The sequence below is a fragment of the Notothenia rossii genome (genome assembly GCF_949606895.1).
Source record: "Notothenia rossii genome assembly, chromosome: 9".
NCBI classification, from domain to species: Eukaryota; Metazoa; Chordata; class Actinopteri; order Perciformes; family Nototheniidae; genus Notothenia; species Notothenia rossii.
The window spans coordinates 25816481-25838382 of NC_136907.1; the positions used below are offsets into that span (position 1 = coordinate 25816481).

Here is a 21902-nt window from a genome sequence, read left to right on the forward strand (position 1 = left end):
TGCTACTATATATAATGTGGTGCTCTAAGGATGCTATCAAACATGGAGCACACACAGCCAACATTCCTCTGATTAAGTTTGCACAGACACTGATTTCATTTCAGGCTCCCTATGCATGTATTATACTTGCAACATTTGATCGTGCATGGGTTTGATTGCTACATTTTCTTACAAGCAATAATGTTTTTAAAACCAATCAAAATTTGAATTTGTGTCATACTGTTGTTTCAAATGTATGAATGATAGTGAAAAGAATAATTGGTTATACATGTACGAGCGCTTTGATTCCGTATTGCAAAATACTGTAAATAAATATTTTTGCAATTTTTTTAAATATTTAAATCCTATTCTGAATTAATTAAATGAGAAACATCATGTAGAATATGAGCTATCAGACAGAATTGTCAAAGTAACATGTGGTATTTCTCTTATCTTCCATTCTTCTACTGACAAATATATTATTCTGCTGGCAGACCAGTTGCTGACAGCTTGTGAAATCAGCTGTTACCATCTCTCTGACCTCTGAGACCTGAGACAGAACTGCCATGATTACTAGCCCCAGAAACAGCACTTCATCAGAGCGGGGTGGCAGGGCAAAGCCACGCGTGACATTTATTGTCCTAAAAGAAGTGACTAAGGGACAGTATACATAACATCTGTTAAGCTCCTGCCATTCAGAACTACAAATATGTAATATTTTGATATAAATCAGATAGATGAGAAGTATGTGTACATGTGTTAGTCTCTATAAATGCAGGTCAAGTTAACACACTACATCTAGGTTTAATTTGTACTATTGATATATTTCAATTCGACATTTAAACCTAAAAATGAATATGCAAGTTATTCCATCTTTCTCCTTGACACACAATTCATTATATTAAACCAAAAATAATAATTTCGGCAGCATATTTTTCATGCTTGATTGTGATAAATTGTAGCTAGATTGCTGCTGTGAAAATGAGTAAAATTCTGACGTGCTTTGCATAATTCATATTAAAAATAAGGGTGTGGAAGAGACACGGATTTGTGTTCTAATTGGCATGAAAAATATAAAAACAACACAATTGTGGGTATTGGTGCATTATGTGCTTTTAATGTACGTGCGGAGAGGCATTTATATGTGTGTTAATGAATGAGACGTCTCAGTGCTGAGGGCTATATCGCTCTGAAGATCCTTTTAATTATCTTCAGTCCCACTTCACTGTCTCCTAGTTTTCCTTTACCTTTACCTCTCAGCTTTATCCACTCCTTCAGCTCCAAGCGCCTCATCTCATGCTGTCTGTATCTGCGCTTCTTTGTTATATTGCCGACATAGCCTTGGGAAGTCTGGGAGGCACAGTAAAGGGACTTTTTCACAGAGAAAAACTGAGATTGAGCAAACAGAGAGGACGTTTATATTGAGAGCTGTTTTGCATGATGAAATATTCCATCTTTCTTATTGTATGGCATTTAATTTTAAAGATAATGTTCTTTCCTATATTTGAGAACATGACATGTCTCCTCTAAACATCTACTGTTATGGTGCTTCTGAATAATAATACAGGGTTGCCAGGTAGAAGTAGATGGCTTTCGTTCTGTCTCGAGTCATAAACCCTTGAATATTGGCCTTGATGACACAAAAAAAAGGGATTTAGTGTCTGGGTGTGAAAGGAAGCTGCCAGCTAAACAAACACAGAGATTGTGAATATTAATTATCACTACATCCGCACATAGCAACACAATTAGTTGGAAAAATATTGAAAGTGGCTGTTGGAATTATGCAATGTCAACATCACAAAATAATTTTGATGTTCAAAAGATAAAAGGTAAGACAACAAAGCACAGCTTCTTAAAGTCGCAGTGTCGGCGATACCAGACACAATTCAATTACTGGTACAATTTGATAATTTTTTAAGGTGCAAAAAAAAGGAATCTCATTTTATTCATTAGACCAACATTTAAAAAAATGCAAAAATGCTAAATGCAAAATTAAATATTGAATGTTAGCACTAGTTTTTAGGAATAGGGCTACATCTTCTAGAAACAGAGACACACCCTTGTTTTGGTGCTGCCTCTACAGAGTGTACCTTACACAGAATGACACACATACTATTTTGTATATGAGACAATAATGGGGAACACATCACTGACAATCAAAGCCCTCAGTGAGCAGCTTCAACAACAGCAGCTCCATCACAAACCTGTCTGCACATTCCAAAGTATTCCCACAGGAGAGAGATGAAGCGAGGCTCCAGTAGGAGGAGGAGGAGGTTGAGGATGAGGAGAAGGAGGAAAAATGGCAGAAAATAGGGGATGCAGAACTGACAGCCAGGCAGGCAGAAGCATGGTTGTAGTGCCTTGGAATTGTTCACCTCATTATTTAGCTTTCCATTGAGGAACCACCCATCCCTCTCACACTCTTTGTCGCCTATTCCACTGCATGTTGTATATCAGCACATCTGCTGCCTATTAGAGATGAATCTTTGCTCATGGTGGGTAAGCAGTAGGAACAATACTGTATGAACAGTGTAATAGTGATTCTGTTCTGGCAACACCTCACATCTGTGGTGTCATTTCTGTGTATTGAGATACAGTATTCATGAAGTGCAGTATCTCTGAAAATGCCCTGAAAACCTATATATATTGTTTTTACATCAGCCACATTATTTATGTATGGCGTGTCTCAATGTTATTCTCAATCAATATTAGGCTCTCACCATATCATAACCATCATCTCAGTATCCAATAATAATCTTGGCTCATTACTATGCAGATGGCATTTGGCTTCATCTCTAAGGTAAACCATACTGCTGTATAGTAGCTGTTCTGAGTTATACCCGTGTAGCTAGTATCGATGAAATTAGATAAATGATTATATACATGTTGTAACCCTTTCTGCAATAAAAAAGAATGTCTGTATATTTGTGATTTGTTTTTTTAATTAAAAAGGTCTTATCAGAAATGTTTGCGTTTGATTGACAGCAGCTGGCAGGCAGAACCCCAAAAGGGGAATGAAAGAAAAAGGAACCCTAACCCTAACCCTATGGTCAGAATGTGTGCTGTTCTGCTCTGGCACCTTGTTTACATTAAAAGCACAAAAAATAAAAAACATTGTCAATCAGTTTATTTAAATAGTTTGAAATAAAGGTTGAGTGTAACTTAACTAAGGGGGCCCAAGTGGTATTTGCAGTTAACCCTTTCACGCATAGAGGTCACTACAGTGAACAGCTATTCAAAAGGTGTTTTCTTGTATATGCATGGGTTTTGATCGCATAGTTGCACATATAGCCACTACATACAATAGTATGAAGCTGCAGAGTCGGAGACTGCAGTTTCAGGACCGCAGTCTTGGGACCGCACCCCTAGGACTGCACCCCTAGGACCGCACCCCTAGGACCGCACCCCTAGGACCGCACCCCTAGGATCCTAGTTGTTTTGCAACATCGCCACCTAGCGAATTGGATGCCCGCAAAAATACTACCAGCGAGTATTGAGTCTCATACACAGCGAGTCTCTTTAGACATTCTAATGCTTGTTATTAACGATCTAAAAATGCATGAAAATGTGTTTTTCTTACAGAAATTAAATTATTATTATTAACAAATATTTGTTGTTAGTATGTTTTGTTTTTTTAATAACAAATGTATTTTGTATGTCAGATGTAAAAATATAGTCTTTTATATTTGTATTATCAAATTTGACATATTTTGTAGTAAGAATGATATCATCTGTTTATAATTGTAAATGTATAGTACTGTATGTATACATACATTTAGATGTATATTGTTAAAAGAAAACAAAAATGTTATTTTAGTTTTTGGGAGAAGGGGTGGGATTAAATATGTGTAAACTCCGTCCCACGCCTTTTCAGATGTGTAATTAGATAATTTGTTTATATGTCATTTGTAAGTCAATAATATTTAGTTTATCAATTTGATATTGAATTTTTTTTTTTGTATTGTATTACACGTTCGAAATAAATCAAATCAAATGTGTGTTTGAAGAGGTGCTTGATTACTCAAAAACAAAAACACCTGTTAGTGTGTTAATGCACCTGGTTGCCAAAGATAAACATGTTAAACAAATAAAACTTTAAAAGCACTTCACATTACTCACACTCTGTGCATTGTCGTCTTTATATACAGTCTATGGTTGTCGATGCATGTTTCCAATTCGCTAGGTGGCAGTGTCACGAAAAACTAGGGTCCTAGGAGTGCGGTCCTAGGAGTGCGTTCCTAGGAGTGTGGTCCTAGGAGTGCGTTCCTAGGAGTGCGGTCCCAGGACTGCGGTGCTGAAACTGCAGTCTCCGACGCTGCAGCTTCATGCTACTCACTACATAGGACCCTATTGCATCATCCCATACACTGCTACTCAGTGGACAGTCAGTGTAACTGCATTATACATGTCTCTAAATCAAGATGGACGACAGAAAGCCAGATGAACCAAGTCACCCGTCAATATCTTGCCAATCCTTTTATGGAAAGCGCCCCCTGCAGGTATAACAATGTTGGTGACATCAAGTAACAACTAAGGAATCATGTAATTCATAAATTATTAAAGTATTGATTGTATGTTTGCAGGAAATTATGATTATTCACCTGTCCACTAAAGTGGACGTCATGCATAACTGGCTATATTTCAACTACAATTTGTACTGGTACTGCTTCTGTTGTTCCCATTGCCGTCCCTCCCTACAGGCAGATCACGCACATTGCGTGGGGCCTCACCTGTTGGAGGGGGCCACACCTTGCGGAGGGGGCCTCATCTGAGGCGCACCTATGTGCTTATGCGGCGCAATTAGGGTGGCGCGGCACGGTTTCGCCGCTGCGAGGCTTCACTAGCACTCATCATATAACTGTGCGTGGTGCCTCAAATTGGCCCCTGGCCCTGGTTGTTCTTGAAAATACTTCATCCGCAATATCTTTTTGGGCCGTAAATCAATATACTCAAGTTATTATAATGTCATTTTAAGTTTGCACATCTTTATTTATCATTTTTTCTAAATGTACATCTCTTCAGTTCAAACTTAAACACATACTGTCCACCTGAGTGGACATATAAAAATGTATGGGAAAAAACTAGATAAAAAATAAATAAAGTTAAAATCTTGTTTTTCATGCCCCAAGAGCAATAAAAACTCACATTGGCAGTGCATTTATTTCTAGTAAATGCTAGTTTGGTTACTTCAACAAGCTTAGTTGCAAGACAAGATGTGTCAATAAATTAGATAAGAAGGCACATTTAGCAACAACTCTAATGGGGGTTGTTGTTCAAAGGCTGTGGATTATGGGAGAACAGTGACATTATCGGCTCTATGCTAAAAACGTTTCATGAAATGGTGCCTCTAAGTAGACATCGTTTTTGGATGGACGAATGCAATGAGGATGTCATCATGAGACCAAAAAAATCAAATAATAATATAATATACATATCTCCATTTTGTTTTAGTTTTTTCTATTTTCTCAAAGGAAAACATCGGTTTTATCCAGCAGAGATGTATTCTCTAGCAGAAACAAAATACGCAATCAAATCTCAGATTTGATCCTTAATTTGGTTATCTTGCAGCCAACTATCTTAAAACATATAATCAAGTAGTGTTTTTATGTATGGTTAAATGCATACTAACTTTATATGTCATCTTTTCAGTTGTCTAATCTGATATACATATATCTGATATACATATATTTTTCCAATACACATATTATGTGTATTGGATTTGAAACTAAAAACGATAGTTTAGTTTAAAAAAAAAGCGAACCGTCTGCATATAATGCCATTATCATCCTTTGTAGATATTTATCTGTATTAAATCAGAACATTATAAAAAACAAACACTGAGTTGAAATGTATGTGCAATTTCGATGTGTGTTATTCATTCAGAACATTTGATTATGGTTGGCAATAACAAAGCAAAGTGTCCGCCTTTTCTAGATCACATAAGATTTTGATTAACTTAATGACAGTGTAAAAAGTTGGCATTTTTATCATAAACACTAACAAACAATCATCAAACCACAATTGCATATAGCGCACATCTGGGAGAGCGTTCCTTTTTCATTTTCACGCCCTGAAGGGACTGTAGGGTTGCACTGAGATTTATTTATTTGTTCCAACTAAAATTACAGTTAACTTTTACCAGGTGATATAATACCACACGAAGCACGTACTGTGAGCAATTCCCCATACTGTGAAAGTTGCACATTGCTTGTTTATTTTGCACTTATTACATTTTCTATATCTTATTCCTGTTGTATTTCCTTTTGTATATTTATATTTCCTTATATTAAACATTTCTTACATTTTTTTCATAATATAATAATTTCGAAATAATGTTTATTAAACCTTTATTTACTCTTATTTCACAATGTAATTATTCTTTCTCTATGCACCGTACACCAAAGCTGATTCCTTGTATCTGGCAATAAAGCTGATTCTGATTGTGATCTTCTGACGGGATCAGGCGGAAAGCTTTGGGTAATGAAAACTGACATGAGGTTGAAATGAAAAAGTGACGTGACCTTTGACCCCCGGGATGATAGCATTAACCCCGAGCACATATATGACTGCTGGGTGCTGTTGACTGTGACGTTATGGAGTGACAGATAGACGATGGATAAGGCTAATATCTAAGCAAACGCACAACCATCCCTCTTCTCTCAGTGACAGCAGGATTACTCAAGCGTGCTGTAAGCCCTTAATACTTACACACTGACAAATCCACAAGTAAAATATAGGAGACATGTCACTACAGCATTTGTTGCAAGTTGTGAGTTGATGACGGCATTTCACTGTTAATTAATTTCAGTTGTAAGAAAACATCTCTGCAGCAAAGCACATAAACGCTGGTTATTTGGTTCTGGGAGGGTGCCATATTGCAAACACGTTAATAAAATACATATGACAGCAGAGTAATATGACACGGCAAGCGTGGAGTTTTCTTTATTCGGAAATGGATAAAATATGGCTACATCATGGCTCCGAGGCTGCAGGGAAATGCAACCGGCAGCGAGCGGGAAATGGGGGGAAAGATTTAGTGTCGGGGGAAATGGGCTGAGCTAAACAGTGTCTCCCCAGCAACAACCAGAGCTGAATAGATTGCTCAAGACAATATGATATCCAACATGGTTTGGATGGGTGGTTGGGGGGGCATGCAGAAGAAACACCCAATGTGTACACGTGATTTCACCCACATAGAAGTCTTCAAACGACAGATGTGTTGGTTTGACTCCACGAGGCTACTTCTTTCTCCTCTCTCTTGGTCTCTCCTCGTCAGCAACTTATCCTCAGAAGGATAAGCGGAAAAAATAGTGCGCACATGCAACACAGCCAATAAAGATTCATACAGTATGCCTATAATGTAAATAATTCACAGCGCCTGGCAGCTTTTGATCCCATGTACTGAAAAACTAGATGTTTTCTTAACACTGTCTGTGTTGCGGATGTCGATAACGCATCATGAACATACTTATAATCTGTTAACAGCAATGTAGAATTAAAGTACATGAGTGTCACTGAGTTACATTTTGCAGAGATCCTATTGATTTGTTTTATAATGCATTCCAATCACTGTTATTATGATATAACAACAGGGAATATAATGCATTCCTTATTATAGGGAATGTTATAATACCCATTCTGAGGAGGTATTGGGTGATTTAAGGTAAAAAAGGGGTGTATTATAAATTACACACTAATAAGTCACTATCAAGTGATCTAAGTAAAGCAAATACAAATAAATACATCTAAAATGATTTTTTATCTTCGTTTAAACAGCAATGAAGAAGTGTTATGACACTTGACCTTATAAGTATAAAGATTTATAAAATGAATTACGTTGAGTTATATATTGTTCTGGAGCATTATGAACATTTATGAGTGCTTATAACTACAGTATCATAATACACTGATAAGCATATTTTAACATAAAAAAATATGCATATATTTTTACTTACAAAGTCTAAAACACACCCCTATTCTAAAATGAAGGCTCCTGTTGCTAAAGGCTATAAAAACAAAACAATTTATTTTATAATTAATGGTATAAGGAAATCATCTGAAAAAGAATGCAAAGATGTAAACTGTTGTTCCACACATGAATCTAGAGCGCAGTGCCCACACAGACTGAACTTGACATTCTAATAATATTACCACACACCCGAGGAGCCATATGTTTTTTGTCAGACGCTCTTGAATACTTCCCTTTTCTTCTCCTTTCACCGTGCCGCTGCTAGCCAAACAAACTCTTTCCCTACGTTCTGGCACAGATCTGCTTCTTTGGGAACGCTGAGCCTTAGGCAGGAATATAACGACTCAAATTGTTTAGACAATACTTGCAGCGCACTGGGCCCACTCTCCACACTGTAAACACAAACCAGCTGTCCCCGGAGTGCGATTCCTATTCACTTACTGATCTAAACGAAAGCCAACTGGGAGAAGTAGAACAAGGGAGCGGGGGGGACAGGATGAGGAGCATTCACAAACTGTCACAGTCAATTGCATATAAACACTGATATCTGACTGTGAATGAGGGGCTTTTACAATGTGTGTATGTCTATCACTCCTAGTCCGGGAGGAAATGACAACTCTTCTTAGACGCACCGCTCAACCGCCACTTAGAATTGTTTTTGCTTTCATCCAGAGTGACTACAGTGACAGCCATTTGAAGTGGGGAGCCATTAGTTCATGGATTTTTTCACTATTAAATTTCACTGATACAAACCTAGACCGTTTCTTTTTTCATTCTAATCTTTAATTGAGCTTTCTGAATGTGTTTTTTTTGTATTTTGTCATATTTTACGAAGTCATCAAAGTCAAATAAAATATTTGTTTTGTTATTTTGTTAGTGGGTGGCTCCCTTTGTTGGGAGGGGGGCAGGTTAAACCGTTGTTGACTGCTTGGATTGAAGAAGTGGATCATGTATAACAAAAAATATGTAAACTTTGAAAGGTGTTATATTCCTCTTTTGTAATAATGTGTTGCCTCTTTCACTTTAAAACACAGGAGTTTTTGAAAATGTGTGGATCACAAAAGTTAACTGCGTCTGAATCTACAAGAAGTATAATGTTAATAAAGTGCAGCTTGATAATTATATGCATTTATGCAAAAATCCTGAATTGGACAGGGTGAATAGACATGCAAAGAGAACAACCTGCCAAGCATTCATGTGTTGATTTATAATTTGAATGTCAATGTTATTTAAAGCCACTATTCCAACCAGATAATAACATATCAGGAGATAATACATTTGGCATTAAGTGTGAAGGGGAAAAAATAAGAAACCAATTGAGAAGACATCTGAAAATCTTTCATTCCATTTTGTGTTACACAAAGTGCCAGGATTCAATGTTGGACTATGAGGTACAACAATTATATTTGCAACATCTGTTTGGGGAGGGGAGAAATATGACTATCCAAATGTTCCTTCTGTTCAGTTCTGTTCTGATGATATGTTCATCCAAATACTATATTTCTAAATAAAAAGTATTAGTGTTATGTGTAAATAAAGCATTTAAAATATCCAAATGGAAGGATCCGGATAAGACTGGGTGAATTCGAGAAAAATTAAATATCACATCATCCATATTGTATATTGGTTGACTATTGATGTTAACACAAAGTACATCAAGATCTTTGTTTTTAATAATCATTGCTAATGTGAATAAATTGGGTAAAGGCACTACTAAAAGAGTTTGGTAAGTTCCTGTACATCCATTTATATAATGGATCATCAAAAAGAGGAATGACTCTGATGTGAAATTACAATATTGAAAATCAAAATATCATTTTGATATATTGTATGTTAATGTCTGTACTTTCATGCTACGTGACGTTGTGTGTCTGTACCATTGTCATTCCCTGTGGCTCATCACTTCATCACTGCAGTGTTGTGTCCTAACCTTCAGTCCTGCCACAAGCATCACTTTCCTCTCGCAAATGGCAGTGTCCAATTAGTTTAAAAACATCATGTATTCCTCTCTCTTACTGGATCTGGTCTTCAAAAAAAACAGGTCTTCTATCCAATAACCTTTAGAGTACACTGGCTGTGACTTTGCCTTCACCTCAATAAAGCTTTCCATGATTGAATCAAGTGGCCGAGGTCAATAGGACATATGTTCATTTCCCAGGGTCCTCTAGAGCCCCCGCAGGCAGAAAAAAATATGCTGAGTGTCTTCTGTGACATTTATTGGAAAGGAACTGAGTTACATGCCTTTTTTCCCCCCGTTTCATTTTTTTCACTTCAAGAAAATAGGCTTCACTCGTCCGTGTGTGTCTGCTGTGAGCATGTTGTGTGTGTGCTTACACAGTATTCCGACCCCGTGGTCACGCTTCAGGCACCGGCACATACTGCATCTGTCACTGTCTCCACCACGTCCCCTCAATTTTCTGCAAAGTAGTTTCACTTCTGTGCCTTGAAGGACAGACACTTCTTCCCCTCTCTCGTCTGTTCCCGTCTGTCACTCCTCTCCCGCTCCTATTGCTTTCAGCCTGTCAGCCTGTCTTTTGTCAGCCGTCTACACACTTTTCATCGTCTCTTCCTTACTACACTTTAATCCTGGCGGCGTTCGTAAAAGTTATAATGCGGTAAATTCATTCAGAATCGAGTTGGGGCTTTTACGAGTAATTAATTTCCTGCTGTAGCTTTCACATTTACTTTGTTGATAAAAGATCAAATAACTAACTCACTGGTATTTTATTTTTCAATGTGCTGCGCCTTCCCCGTCTGGGAGTCCATGAACTCATCATATTATATAAAATGACAAGTTGTTTGAGACAGCCAATCATGTGTCATGACAGTTAAATGTGTATCTGTAGGGACAAGTGCAGAGCATTAATTATTCATCGTTTTAACTAATGCCATCATATCTGCACTGGAATTATTATCTACATGCAAACACTACATTTAGAATTGTATTAAAAATGTGTTATATTTTCAGTTTATATCCAAGTATTGTTGACAGATCTGCTGTTTAAGTGGCTGTGACAGACCTCACGTACCTCACCTACATAAAAAAGGCTAAATTGGCTTTAGTTTGGTTTGATGGAAAGGAAGTATTTTTGTCAATAATGTCTAAGTAGACATATGAAACCAGACAGAACATCCTGAACTTTTGACCTATGCTCATTGTGCATTTTAGAATGTGCAAGAAAAGCATAACGTTTCGACCACAATTCTAGGACGGCCTTGTGGTTTTTGACACCTGGAGAGCGGTTACAATGGTTGACGAAGACAATGCGTCACAGGATGCGTAAAGACTTGAACCAACATCCTGGACCAACAAATCTTAGAGACAATAGATACAGTTTTGTTAAGTTTGTTTCTGTTTATAAATTAACGTATAAAGTTTGCATATTTTAAATTGAAAGAAATCTACTTTCATCTGCTTTCATGAAAACTGTTCTTATTCACTTTGTTCAAATTGCATATCATGACTATAGTCTTAAATGTGTTTAATTTTTACTTTACATTTTAATTGTTCATTAAGTAAGAGTTGAACCTATGTGACCTCCTCACTCAAAGAGAGGAAAGGGGATGATGCCTGATGAAGAGAGGGAGGAGGGAAGAGACTACAACATATGGTGTATAAGGAGAATAGGGACTCTTTTGGGGTTCTCTTGGGAGGCTTTTGTCCTTTGACCTTGTGTCTTTGCAAAACGTTTGTATTTTTATTTTGCATTTTTGGATCTTGTAATCCTCTATTTTTGTAAAAATAAAACTGGTTTGTACTTTGTACATTTCGACCCAATTCCTGGTCTCTCTGATGATCTCTAAAGGTACCTGCTTGGCCTTAGAGTAAGGTAAGAACACCCTTCCTTGGAAAAGGCTGATAGTAGTTTGATAATTTGGAGCTCAAATTGTTTAAGGGAAATAGAAACCCTGCTAAGGTTAAGCTGTAGTTTCATATTGGTTACTCTGGTTGATGTGGTTTTGATTGATGCTGAAATATGACATGTGCTTTGCTTGTTTTGTAATATCACAGCTGTGATATCAGTAATTGGTAAATAAAATGTTGGCATTATGCTAATTCTTCACGAGTTAAGCGGGCAAAAATCTGTATTTCCCCTGTGGAAAGAGGGGAGAGGGGCGACAAGCTAAAGGCTAACATTCTGTATGCTCAGCTTGTTTCTCTGATGACATAAGATGAAACAGGATGAAAAAGTGCAATGTAAAAATATGTTGCGCAAAACTAAATCATAAATATTTTGGGAAAACCACAACCTTAACACATGGGAAGAGGATACGCCGTTATTAAAGGCAAACAAATAACACATATGGTATGATGTATGCATAAAACTCAAAAACGATACAGCACGTCAGGTGTTTTTTAGACAGATGAATGCCAAAATGATACGTAATATATCTACGACCAAAACTAAATTATGTGGTATTTTGAGCGCCCCTACATTTCCCCAGGCATAAAACTCTCCTCCACCCAGCAGTCCAAAGCTAGTGTGCTAGCAGTGTTAGCACCAACTCATTCTCTCCAGTCCTGGCAGCACGGTGGAACAGACTGTGAAATGGTTTAGTGATAAATCAACTACACTCACAGCTTTCAAAAGAAAAGTGACAGAGTGGAGTCTGATATCATCCTCCAGACTGTTACACTAACAAACACCCGACCTGATGTGTTCATCATTAGCAGTAACACACTGGTTTATATCCAACATGTGCAGATGTGCTGCTGCCATTTAAACAGCCTGTGTTTTACCTGCCTAGTACACCTGTGAGTGTGCATACAGAAGTGCTTAACACTTTGGCACACGCTCCAGAGATGCGCACAGATGTTGTGTTCACTGTAGCTGGGTGACATGTAAACTGACATGATGTATGCTGCAGTATAGTCAGTTTAATGTCAGTGTAGAAATCAGTTTAAAAGTGATAACCGTGTAGAAAAAATAATGTGTTTTCTAAACTTGTTGACTAAGGACACATAAGTGTTCCTTTATTACATGTTGTGAAGCATTTTTATTAAAACAATGACATTTTTTTTGATACACCTACCGTGAGTAGGCCTACTCCTTATAATGGAGTTGTATGCCTTCCATTATTCTGCTCTGTTACTATAAGTGTCATAACACAGTATTATTGCCTGTGTGATTTTCGAATGACATACTTCATACGTTTCATGATGATACTTGATGGTGTGTGTGTGTGTGTGTGTGTGTGTGTGTGTGTGTGTGTGTGTGTGTGTGTGTGTGTGTGTGTGTGTGTGTGTGTGTGTGTGTGTGTGTGTGTGTGTGTGTGTGTGTGTGTGTGTGTGTGTGTGTGTGTGAGTGAAAAAAATGGTGCTCGTCAAAGAAAATTATTCCAAAAGCATCCACTTACTGTGTACAACAGAGTATCCATAACCAGCCATAACAAATGAAAAGCTGTCATTATTCAAACACCGTCCCTTTTAGTCAAAGCAACCTTTAAGCAATTAAAACCCTTCAGAAAACTAACAACTCACACATTAACAAAACCAGACACATGACCTGACACATTGGTGTATTGACAGAGTAAGGTCACGCCTTCTTTTAACACTCCCCAGTCTTCTTATAAACTCCCCAACTCAGCACTTTAGCTAAAGGGGATTCTGTTTAACTCTCCAGCCCCAGGCTGATCCATGAATCTGCGTGACCTCTGCAGGATGAAGCAGGGAGACATAACTCATCCAGGCAGCTTCAACAAGTCCTCTCTGTGTCCCCCCCCCCCCCCCCCCCCCGCCACCTCCTCCCTCGACCTTAAAACCTGACAGCAAATTTAGTTAACTCCAGAGTAATAAACTCTATCCCTTGAGGGCCGAGCTTCTCTGGGTTTAAAATGCTGATCTGGCATTACTGTGTTACGATTGACCATCTCTTTCATTATAATGCAAAAGGTGAAACGGATACTAGAGGGGTGTTATTATTCTAAAACCTTTGCGGAATATCTGCCCAGGAGACAGAGCCTGGGTAAGCTGACACAGCAGAGCAGAACAGGGGATGGACAGTATAAGGATGGGGGGGCTTTGCAGAGAGTGAAGGCCTGGCATTGGTTGTTAACCCCTATCAACAAAATGTCCTAACTTTAGAGTCTTTCCAAATGCCGACTAATTTATTGTGATCTATTTGATTCTAATGACATACTTTTGAGGTTGAGTCATTCTGAGTGGAGAGAGGAGAGTTGCTTTCAGTGTTTGACAAACATTAACAAGATAACTGAAAAAAAATACATTAAGAATTGCATTGATTGAAAGCACTGCATTCTCCGTAAGTGCCATATAGATGTCAATAGGTTTAACAAATGAACTAGCAAGTGATTATCTTTATTAACAATGCATTATTTTATAACTCATTTGATTAAGAACCAATATGTGAGCTACTCACGGGATAATCACGCATGTTCATCCTTAGAACAACCTTGTTGGTTGCGTTAAATAAGAGTGAATTTCTGTAAAACATTGTTCCTAAGGCAAGTGAGACTTGTAAGAATTGTTTTAATGCCAATCAGATTGTAACTTAAGACTAATTTCCCATGCTTTCAAAACTGCTAGAGCCCATACAGTGTCCCTTTAGAGATCACTTCCTGTCTGTCTTCTTCTGCTGATTTATGTCCTCTTTTTATTTTTATTTTCTGGGGACAGTTTAGCAATTGCGAAACCACAGTGTTTTGCCCTCCACAAATATATAAGTATTCAAAAAGTATTCAATATTGTTTTCTGACTGATGGAAACCAATACATTTTGATTGGCCACAACAGACATTAAATTGACCAGACTTCTTACTGCCGAGTGATATGACTGCAAACAGTCCTTCGATAAGAGCGTCCTAAGCCACCGTCTGCTAACTTTAGCAGCAATCTGCAATCACAAAACAGCACTTTGAATGTCCTAAGTGACCAATCAGAATTGAGTATTTCACCAAGCCGTGTAACAAAACGCGGCCAAAGGTAGTTAGACACCGTTGCATGTGGAAAGTCCTGGGGTCTCATTTATAAACGTTGCGTACGCTCAAAAGATGGTGTACGCCAGTTTCTAAGCAATCTATAAAAAACAAACTTGACGGGAAAATGAGCGGTCCTCCATGCAAACTCTGACCCATGAAAAACGGGAGAGACGAGAAACTGCGACACCGTTGGCAGAAGGAAGAATGGAGAGAAATATGTAAAAATAATACCATCAATTAAAATAGTACCTCATGTATCATATATGAAGAAGTCATTTTCAAAAAATGTATTAAATCCAATCTTAAAATGATTAAACAAATGCCCGTTTGAGACCCCTCAGTGCACACAAAAACATAACTTGGAGAAATAAATAAATACGGAAATGTTATTGATCACCCCTCGATTATTTTCTCTTGTTAAGAAATGTATTCTCTATGTTTAATCATGTTTTGATAATAACATCCAATACTTGATAAGTCGCTCATAAAACACCGGAGGTATGGAAACTAAGAACACCATATGTGGTAAATTGTACAGCTAATACAACACAACACATTTGTTTTATTTCCTTTAGCTGGTGGATAGAGTTGCTGCAGGGGGGTTGAGATGCAAAGGGTGCAGTGGAGACGCTGCCCACAGCTGATTGACAGCTGGAACACAAACCACGAAATAAAAATATAAAAATTCAGATCAAGTCGTCATGACTCCAATAATTTCTTACAGTTTCTCATCATGGGGGTGTCTCCTGTCCCCGGCACAAACACACTGACACACTGCCTGAGGAAGGTTATGTTTATTTGTTTTGTCATTAACTTTTTTCGGACCACTTATTTATTTATTTTGGTGACGATCCGACCTCCATGCTCTGGATCTCTGGTTCAAACTGCATCCACCAAACAATGTGATTTGTCTCCACCTCCTCAAAAGAATCGACCTCTGACACGGTGTGAAATTTCTTTTTTAGCTGTTCTGTCGTCATTTCCTGTGATCTTCTTCATGCAGTCAGTCTAAATTAATATTAATACAGAGCGTTTCTTTGACTATTCATAGGCAAATATGGGCGTTAAGTGAAGCCCGCAAAAGCTGCGCCGCATTTCAAGTTGATTGTGATTTATAAAAGGGAAACCGGCGTAGGACGTGCGTGCGCAGTGTTTTATAAATCGGAATATTTGTGTGCGTATTTATTTGCTTTGTCCTAAGTAAGCCACCTTCCCATGTGAATCCTACGCAAAGCTTTATATTTGAGGCCCCAGGACTTAACTCTTGTTTTTTACCAGATACACAAACCATATGATCTCGTGCCCTCTGCCTGCTTCTACACATTCCATCACCTTAGCAAACGTATATATACACACACACACATATGATTGGCTGCTGCATGCAACCTGACAGATTCCTGCCTTAGACAATTTGCAATGAAAGGCTGTTTTAAATGGCAACAGCACACACTTGACACTTAGAGCTCCAGGAATCAGCGAGTTGACACTACTGTCACCTGTTAGGAACACGCTCAGCACTTGTTAAAACCTGGGGACCAAAGCAGAGACACAGCTGCCGCCTCTCTGACAGGAGGGTCGCATTGTTAACGTACACCTGTCCCTTAGCTATAAAATGCAAGGAAGCAAAGTAACAATTGAACAGGCTTTAAGATGTACATAATGTTTCATGTCTATTTAGATCAATGCTATTGGTTGAGTTGTAAGAAGACACTCAAATCAAAGTAAATTTATCAGGACTGTGATGTGAGATGAAAAGTATTTCCTCAAAACAAAAAGGCAGTTTGAAGGTCATGTTGAGGAAGTATTTTCAGACATTTTTAAAAAATATGACTTTCTTTGAAGATGGATATTTAAATCCCCACAATCATCATGCACATTGAGAGATTGGGAAATCAATTAAAAGTTTTAAGATGAGAGCTCAAACAGTTGTTATCTGTATATCGTGCCTGGTTATTAAAGATAGGCAGTAGCTGCATTAGACTGTCTCATTGTCAGTTATTTTGATGGACAGGATCCTAAAATATTGTCATAATATATATTTTTTTGATTGTATAAATGACAGTCAGACATAGGCTTACCATGTAAAGTCTGTCATTTAAATCCAATAATGTTTTGAAAAGAAATCAGCACATTTCTCCTCACTGTCTGCATTTTTTTTACATTGGAAGTTTTCTACTGAAGCTTCTGAACAAAGCTTTGAATGTCTGAAAATAATCTTAGAGGTGCAGCCTTCAGTGCGGTTGCTGTTTTTGAAAGGCCGAATGCCAATAAAGGGATAAAAAAGGTATAAAGCACAATATATTGTTGATTTTACAATTAACGAGAACTGTGAAGCTCACTGTGTGTGTGTCTTTCTTTCTTTCTTTATTATACAAACAAGTTCTGATTTTGCATTTAAAAGGGCATGGAGAGAAAACAGAGACCTTTTCATGTCATCACTCAGTGAGCAGAGTATGACATTTGTGTTCTAATTTGTCAAAATGCCAGACCCTCTTTAGATTATTCTGTCATTGTTAAAGGAGGCCTATTCTAATTTACAGGTTCATATTTGTATTGTGTCCCTCCACTGTGACATGTATCCATGCTTTAATGTTCAAAAAGCTCTTTACTTTTCTCATACTGCCTGTGCTGCAGCACCTCTTTTCACCCTCTGTCTGAAACCAGAGCTCAGTCTGCTCTGATTGGTTAGCTGGCAGGCTCTGTGGTGATTGGTCAACAGCTTAGAGATGTCCTGCACTTAGCATATCACGTACAATGTGTTGGAGCACTAGCCAATAGAGGCGTAAGCGTGACATGGTGATGTCATCATGTAAAATAAGTAAACAAAGGACTACAATGGAGGCGTTTCAGGCAGGGGGGGGGGGACTCCCTCTGGAGTGAACTTGGATTTGAGCCTTTGCAGACAATTTACATGCACACAAACCTATATTACACTACAGGAAAGGGAAAAATAAGAAGAGCACGATTTGGCCACTTTAACAAAAATATTTGGTAAATGCAACCTCCACTTCAGTATTAACCCTTATAAGAAAATAAGAAACTTGGTATACTTCTACAATGTACATGTTATGTGTATTTTCAAAACCTTGCTCGAATAATGTGTGCACATTTGTGTTATGAAAGATCTATGACCTGTAACAAGTCAACACCCAGAAGAGTAAACGGGACTTACTGGCTACTTCCAGGGACGCGTTGTGACTGATGGCCTGGCCCAGATAATTTCGGGCCACGCACACGTAGCTGCCGTCGTCGGGCTTGCTCCGTCGCCCGTGGATGATACGCAGGAAGAAGAGGGAGCCGCTGGGCAGCAGCATGCGGTGGGAGCGGGGGTTGTCGCGGTCCGTCTCAACGCGCTCGCCGTCTTTGTACCATTCCACCGTGGGGGTCGGGCGACCCTCAGCCTTACAGTTGAGAGTGGCTGGTTCCCCTTTGGACACAATGAGGTCAGATGGGTGCTCCACAATGCGGGGAGGGAAGTCTTCCTGGCGAAGACGAGACCCTAGAGGGTGCAAATAAGACAAAAGCAAAAGAGATAATTAGTTCTATGTTTTCACTTTACTGCCAAATTAGGTTTTTGAGACTGCATTTATCAAAACACGACAAAGACCCATAGGAAAAATCATCAAATTATCCTCCCATGTAATAAAGACTAGTACTAATCAAAACAGCTGCAGCTCTAAAGGAATTAGACACGGCGTGTTATTATTGCTGTGCAAGTGCCATGTATTAACATTAATCCAGTTTGACAATGTAATTACCAAACAATCGGAAGTCCCTCATAAAATTTTTTGCTTTTGTTTCAGCAGTTGGAACCCCGTGAGGCATTGTAAATTAAAAAAACAGTGCTGACGTGTGAAATCCTCGGGAAGTTATATCTTTCAAAACATGTCTCGCCCTAAAACATGTGTTTGAACAAACATATCAATATGCAGTTTTAGAGAAAAGCTTCAAGGGTGGATTATAATTGGATTACGTTTTTATCTGAGGCTCCACCGACAAAATATGTGGGTGGCATTTGTTTTATTAATCTAAATGTTCACTAGTGTCTGAAACTTCTACTAAGGGTTTGAATACAAGAAGTCCACAAATATATTATGATTTTTGCCAATGCTCTCTTTTCTATATGGTTCTATTCCTCGTGAAATATCTTTTAAAAATCTGCCCATTCCCAATAGTCAGTCATGTTACATTAATATCTTCTAATCTGTCTTGATATGTATACGTTTACACACTCTGTATATGGCATATATTTTTGTATTATTGTATTCATAATGTGAACTTTGCACATCCCATACACATATTGTCGTATATTTTCATAGTATTTCTTTATATATATGAAATGTATTTCTTTAGTTTTTTTCCCAACACATCAATACACCAAAGCAATTTCTTGTATGTGAACACTTTCTTTGCCATTAACAGGATTCTGACATGGAAAATGTAATCATAGCCTTTATGTAGCTGTTTATTTTCCATAGTACTGGTATTTTAAGCTGAGAAAAGATACCTTTCCTCAACAGGAGCCATTACTCCCTATCCTCTTATCTTACTGGAGTATACATTTATTTATGCTTTGAGTTTACCATTCGGAGCCACTTTGTCAACAGTCTCTGAAATTCTTAAACCTGCTATAGAAATACGAATCAATACCTCCATCGCTGCCCACACTAACAACCACAATATCACCTCTAATGCCTTATACACTGCTGAGATGTCAATCACGCTGGTCTTCTGAAAGAAACTGTGCAGCAATGAGTCCCTTTGAGCCAGCGGACAAAGCAAACCTCCCTAATGAGATCCAGGTACACAACTCCAATGCACATCTTACATTCCTTCCATCTCTTTCCAATCCCCCAACACAGCAAATCCAGCGCACCTCCAACCCTGCCCACACACTCACTCATTTTCTCCCCTTTTTTTCTCCGGTATTGTGTAAATATGTAAGACCCTTGACTAGATTCCACAAAAGAAGCTACACGAGTTACTATTTGTTAAATCTAGATCCAATTTAAATGAATTAGTCCTAAACCCAAAATAGGATTGTGTTTCGAACAGCAAACAACCCAAAAAGAGGATAAAGAGAATGTGGCATTAATGTAAATGACTGTTTTCCTGTTTTATTACCTGTGTGTCTGCTGTCTTTTCATGTCTACTGCAAACACTATCTCACACAGCCTCCAGTAGGTCAGGCTTTAATGTGCCGATAGCCCTGTAAAGCACATAATCGCCACCATGCACGAAAGTGATGAGCTCCTACGCTCCCGCTGCAACCAATAAATCCCACACAGACAAGTGTTTACCCGGATAGATAACACCTCACACATTGTGGAAGGGGTGAGAATTTGATCCGCTGGTGACATGTATTGTTGTACGCAAAGCATTATTAAGTAAAATATTATTCAAGAGGTGGAGGACAACCCTCTCACTTCAGCCAAAAGTGTTTAATAAGTGTGTAGGCATAGCATAAAACACTGAAAAGGTATGACAAAAGCATTACCTGCATTGTAGCATTGTCAATAAATGGACTGCTGAGATAAGGCCTTACTATTAAAATCAATTTAGCTGCAATTTGTTCCTTCCATTTGCTTCCTTTGTCTGCCTTTCCTTTAATGCTGCCATTAATTAAATCCAGCTAAAAGGACAAGTGCCAAGATGTTGTTTTGTACAGGCAGGTAATTACAAACCTACAAATCCTACTCAGAAACGCCCACACCATCTTACTGTATGTTTAAACAAAAGCACCAACAGGCATTTATGTAATGGTCAAATGTGAGATGTTATGTATAAATCAGACCTTATCAGGAAAGTTCACACAACGCACATGCATTCCCATTTACCCGTAGCATACATAGCTATGTAGTTGGGTATTTATTTGGCATATTTTATTGAAGTTATCTATCTGAGAAGTCTAAATCTCTGCTCTGTACAGCAAGCTTATATTCTTGTTAATGTTAACATGCTGATAATAAGCCAGAAACTATTATCGTAATGTAATATCTAGTAAATAGGACAAAAAAGATTTTGCAAATGTTTCGTAGTTGACACAATTTGGCCCTCGATGAAAAGTCAGACTCAAACAAACTATTAAGATTCATATTTGGAAACCAACATCACTGAATTACCACGATGACATTTTCACGCTTTTTTTCATACAAAAATGCAAGCAAAATTATGCAAATGTGGTTAAATTCATCTTTAACAGCACTATCTATAAGAGCATACCAGAACAAAGTTATTATCTGCAATACTAAGACCTATGATATGTTATTTAGATATTGCCCCCCATGCTGTATGTCAGGGCTCAAAGATAAGCATTGCCCACTTGCCCACAAATACAATGAGTAATAATAGGGTAAATCGCTCAAGTAGCTGTGACAAAAAAATGAATATTTCATTCAAGCACAATTGAACATGGTTTGGATATTTAAACCCATAACAGAACAATACAAACAAGGTGGGCACTGTTTGCCTAGGCTTCCTAATTGTGTTGGGCTGATGCCTAGGGGTCCATTCAGCTCCCTAAGCCCCCTGGCATAGCAGAAAGGCAATAGAAGCCCCCCACAAGTGCCCCCCCACACAGAAGACTAGGCTTTATCTGCAAAGGGCCAGCAGCCAGCACAATCATTATGCAAAAACATGCACACAGATGCACAATGAAGTACATACATACACACCAAAGGTCATTTGTAGCACCTGTGCCGCCACAACTATGTATTTTTCTGTTAGTCATACCTCAGGCAGTTTTGTTGGTTTATGAAAATCTAGAGACAGACGGAGAATGAAGCCAACAAACATAAAAGCAAGGAGCATGTCTGTGTAGTCTTGTCTCAGTCAGCGTGAAATAAGGTGGGTAGAGAGTCTTTTTTCTCTCGCATCTCTCCAGAGAATCAACTGAAATGTGCAAGAAAATATGTTGGAATAACAAGCTAGGTATTTTGTATTTTATTCAAGTAGGTTCTGTGAATATGTGAGTTTGAACAGAAGGCATGGTGGGATCAATTCTAGAAAGAAAGGAG

At 38.2% G+C, this 21902-nt stretch overlaps 1 protein-coding gene across 2 annotated transcripts in view; it reads right to left on the reverse strand.

The window, feature by feature from the left end:
* Positions 1-21902, reverse strand: part of LOC307020103 (roundabout homolog 1-like) — a 166292-nt gene that overhangs the window by 86019 nt on the left and 58371 nt on the right. For both annotated transcript variants that reach the window (XM_079651250.1, XM_079651251.1), the window contains one exon: positions 18059-18385. In XM_079651250.1, coding sequence (XP_079507376.1) covers positions 18059-18385 — 327 coding nt within the window. The remainder of the gene's footprint in view (positions 1-18058; positions 18386-21902) is intronic.